General features: G+C 39.6%; 1 protein-coding gene across 1 annotated transcript; it reads right to left on the bottom strand.

The window, feature by feature from the left end:
* Window positions 1-6,181: 6,181 nt before the first annotated feature.
* LOC123281586 (olfactory receptor 1571-like) lies at window positions 6,182-7,129 on the bottom strand. The gene has a single exon (XM_070506533.1). The coding sequence runs from the start codon at window positions 7,127-7,129 to the stop codon at window positions 6,182-6,184; it is 948 nt and encodes a 315-aa protein (XP_070362634.1).
* Window positions 7,130-10,255: the final 3,126 nt, after the last annotated feature.

Here is a 10,255-nt window from a genome sequence, read left to right on the forward strand (position 1 = left end):
CATATTTGCGATTTCTAGTTTTCTTCTTTTAACTGATTTCCAGTTTCACACCATTGTGGTTGGAAAAGATGCTTGATGTGATTTCAACCTTCCTAAATTTATTGAGACTATTTTTGGCCTATCATATGATCTATCCTGCAGAATGTTTCATGCACACTTGAAAAGAATGTGTGTTCCACTGCTTTTGGGTGGAATGTTCTATATATATTGATTAAGTCCATCTGGCCTAGTGTGATATTTAAGGCTGAATTTTCCTTCTTGTCTTGATGATTTATCCATTAATGTAAGTGGGGTATTAAAGTCCTCTACAATTATTGTATTGCTGTCAATTTCTGTCTTTAATATTGGCTTTTTATATTTAGGTGCTTTTACGTTGGCTGCATAAGTATTTATAAATGGTAGATCTTGTTGTTGGATTGACCCCTTTATCATTATGTAATGCCCTCTTTGTATATTACTGCAGTCTTTGTATTAAAACCTATTTTGTATGAAATTAAGCATAGTTATCTCAGCTTTCTTTTGGTTTTAATTGGAATACAACATCTTTTATCCATCTTTTAACTTTCAGTGTGTGTATATTCTTACATCTGAATTCAGTCTCTTGTGGGCATCATATAGATGGGTCTTATTTTTAGATCCATTCAGCCACTCTGTGTTTCTTGACTGGAGAATTTTGTACATTTGCATTCAAAGCAATTATTGACAAGTGTGTGTTTACTGCTGTTTTTAAAATTATTTTCTGGCTGTTTCAGTAGTTACTCTCTGTTACTTTCTTCTTCTCTTGGTCTCTTCTTTTATGGTTTGATGACTTTCTTCACTATTATGCTTAGATTCCTTTCCCATTATCTTTGTTTATCTACTATAGGTTTTTGCTTTGTGGTTACCATGTAGCTTACATAAAGCAAGCTATATTTATAACAGTCTACTTTATATTGATAACAAGTTAGAGCACATTATAAAACTGCATTTTTGCTCTCTCCTCATGTTTCATAATTTGATGTCACATTTAACATCATTTTATTCTGTGTATCCCTTAACCTATTATTGTAGTTATAGTTATTTTTACTACTTTTGTCTTTATCTTCATACCAGCTTTATATGTGATCAATTCACTGCCTTTGGTATATATTTACCTTAACAGTGAGATTTATAATTTCACATGTTTTGTTGTTGCTAATTAGTGCCTTTTTTCAGCTTAAAGGTGTCCCTTTAACATTCCTTGTAAGGCTGGTTTAGCGGTGATGAACACGTTTAGCTTCTGCTTGTCCTGAAAATTCTTTATTTCTTCCTCAATTCTAAATGAAAACTTTCCCAGGTAAAGTATTCTTGGTGGAAACCATTTTTTTTTTATCAGCAGTTTGAATAAATTGTGCCTCTCTTTTCTGGCTGAGAAGGTTTTGCTTAAAAATCTGCTGATATTAATATGTTGGTTCCCTTGCATGTAACAAGTTGGTTTTGTCATGGTGCTTTTAAGATTTTCTCTTTATCTGTAATTTTTGACATTTTAATTATACTGCATCTGAGTGTGGATCTCTTTGGGTTCATCCTATTTAGAATTCTCAGGACTTCCTGGATCTGGATGTCTGTTTCCTTCCCAAGGTTAGGAAAGTTTTCAGTCATTGTTTCTTCAAATATAAATTTTTTGTCCCTTTCTCTCCCTCTTCTCCTTCTGGTACCCCTATAATGTGGATGTTATTCTATTTGATGTTGTCTCAAGGTATGGTGACTTTTTATAATTCTTTTTTCTTTTTGCTGCTCTGTTTGGGTATGTGCCACTGTCCTGTCCTTGAGGGCACTGATCCTTTCTTCTGCTTCATCTCATCAGATGTTGAACCCCTGGAGTGTATTTTTCAGTTCAGTTATTGTTTTGTTCAGCTCTGTGTATTCCATTTGGTACTTTCTTAAACTTTATACCACTTTGTTGAAATTCTCAATGTGTTCATCTCTTCTTCCTGAGTTTGAAGAGTACCTTTATGACCATTATTTTGATATCTTTATCAGGAAAATTACTTATCTCTGTTTTATCAAATTTTTTTCTGAGGTTTTCACTTGTTTTTCTGTTCTTAACATATTCTTTTTTGTCCCCATTTTGCTTGATTATCTGTGTCTTTTCTATGAATTGGGTGAAACAGTTACTTTTCCCCATCTTGAAAGAATGGCCTCATGTGGAAGATGAAACTTATTGTTTATCCTTGCCTTAATTCTTGGTTTTCTCTCAAATCTTTATGATGTCCAATCATCCTGTTTTATTTTTCATAGCTTCCTGTTGTTGTGGGTGTGCCAAGACCTGTCAGTGTTCCAAATGGCAGAAGCTTAGTCAGCATCTAGTTTCTGGCAAATTGAAATAAGACCTCAGACAGCAGGTTTTAAAATATGCAAGTGTATAGAGTCCTGTGGGACCACCATCATAAACCTTGCCAGCCTCCAGGCTAGGTGATCTGGAAGTGTCTTTTGTGCAACAGTTGGGAAAACCAGGACTCTAGATGCCAAGTGTATAAGCTCCTTTCTGGGAGGTACCAGTGAGCTGTGGTAAGACAGAGAGAGTTCAAAGAAGGTGCCTCCAGTCGACACTGTTTGAGAGCCAGTCGATGAAGGAGAGTCCCTTGTTGAGTAGCAACAGAAGCTGAGGTACTGGATGTAAACCAGGCGCATCAGACATGAGGAACCCCCCACCCAGAGACACTGGTGGACCAGATGCAGTACAGAGAGTGTTAGATAGGGCCTATCTTCTGAGACCTCTGGGTAGGTTGTGGTGAGCCCTTAGATGTGTGTTATAGTAGAAGCCTGCCCCTCAGGCAGCAGCTGCAGTGATAAGCTGTAAGCCTCTTTCACAGAGAGACTGAGCTCCTGGGCCTCCTGCTCCTTGCTGTGCCCTGAGGGCAGTTTCTGTTTAATGACATTTTTTCTGTTTTTTATATTCTTGAGGGGCCAGTGTACATAAGCTCTGCTGGGTTCCAGAGCCGGGTGATATAGAGATGTCCCCTCGCAGCAGCGGCAAAAAATGGAGCACCAGACAAGGGTATAAACTCCTTTCTGGGAGATACCAGAAGGCTGGAGCAGGGCAGAGGGAGAGCCCAAAGACTGCATCCCTGGCCTCTGTTCCTTAGGAATGCCTCCCCTGGCCTTTATGAATATGGTAGACCACAATTTGTCAGGCCAAAGCACCTGGGCAAGTAAATAGGGCTCTTTTTTTGGAAAAAGTATGTGCTATGTTTCAGTCTGCCATCAGTGAAGTGTCCTGGGGTGGCTGCCAGCCAAGAACTGTCTCTCTGATGGTTACAGTTCATGGGACCCAAGAGCTCAAGCCCCCCTGGCCTCGTGAGCCAGCTTTCCAAGTGGTGTCCCCTAGGCTCCTACCTTAAAAACTGGGGCTCTGTAGGTACAATAAAAAGCATGGGTACCAGGTATATGTACAATCTCCCCTGCACAAGACACTGGCACTATGGAGTGTGGCAGAAGGAGAGCTCATGAAGTGTGCCTGCAGGCATTAGCTAGGCAGTGGGGGTGGCAGGGATGGCATGCACTGGCTTTAGCAAGGCAGAGGGGGAACAGGAGGGGTGCCTGACACTTTAGCGAGGCAGAGGGGATATCAGTGAGGGAACTTAACCAAAGCAAAGGGAGAGCGCAAAAATGGTAGCCACCAGTGCCTCCTTCCTCAGAAAGGAGCTTGACAGAGCACTCCCCCTCTGGTGGATGCATTAAGGTTGGCAAATTATTCCCCTTCACATATGGTCTGGGCACTTTTCAGACTGCTCCTTCTGCGTTGGACACTGAAGCAAGTGAGTACTTGCCCAAACGCCTTAAAAGCAGTTTCTCCATTTTCTGTATCCATTTGGGCTCATGGTCATAATTCCCAATTGTTTTCAAATTCAGATGTTTTGGAGGCTTGTCTTGCAAATACAGATCTTCAGAGTTGAGGTGCTTGAATTGGGGTGTGAGTCCCTCACTCCTTGGGGAGAAGCTTCAGGTTTGTGAGGTCCCCCTGTTTGTGGGTTTCTGCCCCAGGGGTGGGGACTTGGGCAAGACTAAGTCTCAGCCAATTTTAACAACTACCTTAAAAGGTCATTAAAGTTTATTGTGAACTTTCTTAAATTTTACACAAATGGAAATGTAGTGTGTGTAGCATAATTTTGTATGCCTCTTTTAATTCATCAAGTTATACATGTAAAATATGTGCACTTTGTAGTATGTAATTATTCTTCAACAAATTACTTAAGAAGGGAAAATTCTAGAGGTGCCGAGATCAGGACAGGATCCAGAGCACAAGCAGCTGCTTCACACTGAGCAGCGGTAGGAGACATCTCGTCTACCTGGGTGGAAAAAAAGTGTCATCAATGGATACAGGGACAGTAGAAGTAAATTAAAGCAATTTACACTTGATCCACTTTTTTTGGGTAAAACTGCTTCAGTGGCCTAGGGTTCACTGATTTGGATCCTGGGTGCGGACATGGCACCACTTGTCAAGCCAGCTGTGGGAGGTGTCCCACATATAAAGTAGAGGAAGATGGGCATGGATGTGAGCTCAGGGCCAGTCTTCCTCACCAACAAGAAGAAGATTTGTGGAGGATGTTAACGCAGGGCTAATCTTACTCAAAATATATATAGATATATATATAGAAACAGAGTTAACTGATCATATATTGATTCAAGTGAGAAGAGCAACATGGCCTCACACAATATCATGGATGAGCCTTAGAGACACAATGTGGAGACTCACAGCTTGCAGACCCACGATGAGATCAGCAGAGCTCAGAACAACTCCCCACCATGCAATCCCTTTGGTAATAAAGGTAATATATTAAAGCTTTTTCTTTCAGGATGGCTTGTTATGAAGCAACAGGTAACTGATTCAATAAACAAATTGAACAGAAGGGAGGACCATTATAATAATCTGCTCCTGATTATTCTTGGTATTTGTTCTTATTGTTGAAGACAGCATCCGTAGTTACTCTGTTATTTCATTTTATTTTAGACAACTGTATTTTAAACCTCTCATAAGGGTTCATTTCCAGGTAACCAGGAAAGACTGAAAGGACATGCATGTTTGTTCAGGAAAACTGGGACCCAGATTCACATGGCTGGACAGGAAGTCAAGCTCTCTTTTGGGTCATTCTTTAATCATAAAAGATAGATATCCTGAGCATAATGGATGATAATGATAATGATCATTCAACATCCCTTTCATAGTGATGACAATACCTAGAAGGGGGAAAACATTTTTTCTTTATAGCAATGAAAGCGTTTGTGTTGTAAATAACACTGGAAGTTTGCAAGCAGAAACAAAAGCTAATTCAATAAAAAGTAGAAAAACATCAATTAATCCTTCTTCAAAAATACAAAACCGTTTACACATGGCTACCAATCCTCCATACTCCAATGAGTAGATGTACAGAGAAAAAAATAAATATTCTGCACAGAATACAAGGTGTTGTTCTAAGTTTGGCTTCATAAAATTGAAAGTCCTCTGTGATTCTAAGGTCATATTAAGTCACTGTGTTTATTGAAACCTGTCCTTCAATGAAAAGTCCTCTGGGAAAAATGTGCTTGATGGGCATTTTGCCAGTGACTAGCGTGGGCCTTGTGGACACCAGACTGAAAGAACATAAGACCCTAATGAGGAGAATAAAACCCAGTGACCAATTACACATCACCACAGTGTGTTACAGTCTACATTACCTGGAGGAGCAGTTGAGACAGTGACATACAAAGGAATGCCTGGCATAAAGTGAAAATTGTGCTCTCAGAGTTCCTCTATTATAAAATTATACAAACTGCCTTGGTCATCAAGTGCAGTTTTTTTTTTCCATACAAGCAATACAATTCATGATAATTCTTTTAGTAAAACAAAAGAAAAATTATTTGTTATGATATATGTCGTTTGAGAAAAAATATTCTAAAAAGAAATCCATGCTGTTTCATTAAGCAAATTGGAATTTACAAATATTCTGATCCATGACTGGAATAAATTTTGAAAAGTAAGAAAACAACAAAGGGAAAAAATGTTAGTTATCAAAGAGAGCAGAAAGCTTAATAAAGGGAGTTACTTGAATAGAGAAGTTGAGGTGAAAGAAGTAGAAATACCAGGAAATAAATAGAAAGAACAATATCACTTCAAACCTCTGATCAAATGATCATATCTTCTGTCCCTGAGGTTTTGACCTCTGCAATCACGGGCACTTCTTCAGTGCTGGGACAATATTGTAGTTTCCTTCACAAAGAATGATTTGAGAGCCTTCTTTATGTCTTTGTTCCTCAGGCTGTAGAGGAAGGGGTTCAGCATGGGTGTGACCACAGTGTACATCACTGAGGCTGTGGCACTGGAGTGTGAGCTGTGGGTGGCAGCAGAGCTGAGGTACACTCCTAAGACTGTACAATAAAATAAGGAGACAGCAGAGAGGTGAGACACACAGGTGGAAAATGCTTTGTACTTCCCCTGAGCTGATGAGATTCCACGTATGCAGGAAACTATCTTGGAGTAAGAGTAAAGGATACCAGCAAAAGGACCCCCACCCAGCAGGACGGCTGCAAAATACATCACCACATTGTTAAGAAAGGTGTCAGAACAGGCAAGTTGGACCATCTGATTAAGTTCACAAAAAAAGTGGGGGATTTCCAAATTGGTACAGAAGGAAAGCCTCAATGCCGTTAAGCTTTGTAATAAGGAATTCAGGATACACACAATCCAGGATCCCAGAATCATCAGTCCACAGAGCTGGTGGTTCATGATGACTGTGTAGTGCAGGGGGTGGCAGATGGCCACAAACCGGTCATAGGCCATCACTGTTAGGAGAAAGATGTCCAACACTCCAAAGTGTATGAGAAAATAAATCTGTGTGATGCAGCCCTCATAGGTTATGACTTTGCTTTGTGTCTGGATGTTCCACAGCATCTTTGGGATGGTGGTGGAGGTGAAACAGATATCTACGAAGGACAGGTTGCAGAGGAAGAAGTACATGGGTGTGTGGAGGAGGGAGTCTGAACTGACAGCCAAGATGATGAGCAGATTTCCACACACAGTAATCAGGTACATAGTGAGGAAAAGCCCAAATATGAGGAGCTGCCATTCTGGTTTCTCTGAAAATCCCAGAAGAAGAAATCCTGAAATTTGTGTATTATTGCCTCGTTCCATGTGGTGGAAGTGACTTCTAGGAAAGAAGGAAATAAAATGACTAATTTTCACACAAACTCGCATTACTAACATACTTGAAATGCTACAATTTATCATTTGTAGTCAAAAAATTCATGTTAATATTATGTCTATGGATATGGCCCCTTTGGGGATCCCTCATGCTACATCTGATATGGAATTTTTGCCCTAATCAACATTTTTTCTTAAGGGTCATGTATTCTACAGTTTTAATGACAGGTTCTTCATGCATTTCAGGAATGTAAACTGAGTGTTGACCATGATTTAGGCACTGTCTTGCCCATGCATGTAAGATCCTGAAAACAAAAGTCCCTACAACTCAATGATGGAGATGAATATGCAGTGTAGGTAAATGATAAAATTACATAACATTTCAGATGGTGCAGGTGGCTGAGGAAAAGGAAAGCAGGCATAAAGGAGAGAGTGAAGAGGGTATTCTATTTTTCATGCATATTTAGCCAAGACCTGAAAACAAGGCGACATGTGAACAGAGACCTCAAGTAGGACAAAGAGGGAGATGCAAGTTTACGTGGGGAAGTGTTTGTCCGGCAGAGGGAATGGTCAGTGGAAAGGCCCCATGGAAGGTGCTTCTTTCAGATGTTCAAGTCAAAAAAAGTGAAGTCAAGATTGCAAAGTGCGTGAGGCTGAGAGAGTGATGAGAGATCTTGTCAGAGTGTTATAGAGTGAGGTGGCCTCTCTGCTACAGGTGAAACCTCATCCACTCTAGCTCTTGTCCTTTTTTTAATCTTCTGAATTGAAACAGATCCCTGTCATAGTACTTTGTCTTGATTGAATACTGGCCCATCTATTGTAAGAGTCACCTTAGTATATGTGAGTCCTGCTACCCCTCTTCTGAGGACTTCCCACACTCCACAGGTCACACAGACACATGCACCTGTGGCACACCACGGCCTCCTGGGTTGTGTTATTCCCATGTCTTTCTCAGGTCCACACATACTGAAAATGCTAGGAATGAACACAACCCAAGTTGGCCAGATCAATGATCTCTTCTTCTGTGTAATATGGACATGGTTCCCAGAAAGTCCACTACTTAAGCCCAAATAAACTTGGGCTCCATATTGGGGTGGCCATTTTCTGCCATCCATTAATATAAACATTAAAAAATCTACTCAGTAAACAGAGAGAGAGAGAATAAAATGGATGAGTAGAAAAGAGATCTCATAAGCTCAGGTGTCAGCTGAAATTTCAAGACACAGAGAGCCCTACATTCAAATGCTCTTTATTAATTTTGTTTCCAAGAAATCCCCAGGGTAGAAATGATCATGTCATTTCCATCTATTAGTTAACATTCTGGCATCTGTATTTTAAGGGTCGTGTTTTGGAGTACATGGGCTAGGTACTACTGCCCCTAGAACTGTGTTAGTCCCGCAAAATACACAGGCACACACGCACAACCAGCAGACACACACAAACACACACACACACTGTGCTGTGACTTCCTGGGGCCGTGCTACTACCAGACACTTCTGACCCCAGCCACAATAATTAGGAAAGAAATGATACAAAGGAAGATGTCAACATCAGATTATCTTTACACGAAAGCATGTAAGTGTACACAAATTCCAGCTTGTAAGCCTCCCATGAACATGTAAACATGGGACTCTATATTCATATAAACATTGGGTCCCGTATTTAAGAAAACATAAACAGCACTTCAAAAACTGAGAGAAGAAAAATACAGATGAAGCGAAAAAAAAAAAAATCAAACAAGCTCAGTTGGTTCCTAGCAATTGTGATGAAGAGAAAACTTCCTTGGTTCTGGCGCATTCCAACTCCAGTTAAATTCCCTTGATGCTCAGAATAACTAAGAAAGCAGCAAAAAAACTCACAGTTTATCCTCAAGAGAAGATAACTTAATCTTACAATAATGAGACATATTACTAATCGAACGTCCGACGAGAAAAATGAGCATAGCGAATGGGCCCTCTATTTATAACAGAAAATACACAACATGCAAGTATTGTGAGGGGTTTTTAAAAATGTAATGGTAAAAGACTTTTTAATAGTATTAAATGCAAAAATTCTGCAATTGGAAACTGAGTTTTGAATCTTGGAACTACCACATATTAACTGTTTATCTATGGAGAGCCAAAGGACCATTCTAAATGTTAATATCCTCACCCAAATAGTCTGTAGGTGGTCGACAGATTTAGTCAGTATGTGAAAAATGCTTAAAATATCTTCTTCCTGTTAGTAAATGAATGACTATCACTGGTTATAAATTGAGACCAATTTTTTTCTGCTACCTCTCGAGTGTCTCCATTGCTTCCCCACTCTAGGGGATGAAATAATTGTAAAATAAAACTCTGTAACATACCTTTTCTGCATAATAAATACATTTTTTTTATTGGCTATCCAACATGGAGACAATACTGTAAAATGTACCTCTCAAGAACTGTTGTTGCAAAGTAATACCTACCTCCATGGTCTGGAATTTCTAATAAATACAGAACATGTTCAAATGCACCCCTCTTAAATATTTAAAAAATGTCTTTAGCTTACTATACGTACTTCCAAACATAACTATATTTTACAACTCCTATGAACTGCAAAACTCAGATATGTTCTAATTTTACTGGAAATGTTTTACACCTCCCATTCCTTCTTCATTCTTATCCAACTGGACTTCTTGTCCCATCATTTAATTGTAACAACAACCTTTGTATTTCTGAGTTCAAAAGATGCTTCTCACTTTTAACATATTAAATAAATTAATTATAAATTAGTTAATCTACTCATCAAAAAATGGCAATATTTCAGCTTTGGCTAGACTGGTGTGGCTCCCAGGTGACCTCAGGTAAAAGTTCTCTTCTTCCACTCTCTCTGAACCTTTTATGAAGTACCCAGTGAGCTCTCAGACTCACCTGGACGGGACCTCTGGGACAAAGGTCTTCATGTGGAAATCTGAATTCCTTCCTGGATGACTGTTCTTAGAGATTGAAGCTGTGTTTCCAGACACTACAGCAGGAAGCAGTCAAACATCAGTTCCCAAACCAAACTTAAGATTCCATGAGCAGTAACGATACCCTGTCCAGCTCAAAGGTTGCGCATGTGGATAGACTGTCACAGAGGAGATGTTTACAGCTC

This window comes from Equus asinus, chromosome 3, assembly GCF_041296235.1.
Source record: "Equus asinus isolate D_3611 breed Donkey chromosome 3, EquAss-T2T_v2, whole genome shotgun sequence".
NCBI classification, from domain to species: Eukaryota; Metazoa; Chordata; class Mammalia; order Perissodactyla; family Equidae; genus Equus; species Equus asinus.

Excerpts from the sequence above, each read along its gene's own strand:
- LOC123281586 (XM_070506533.1), bottom strand. The coding sequence starts at position 7,129 with ATGGAACGAGGCAATAATACACAAATTTCAGGATTTCTTCTTCTGGGA.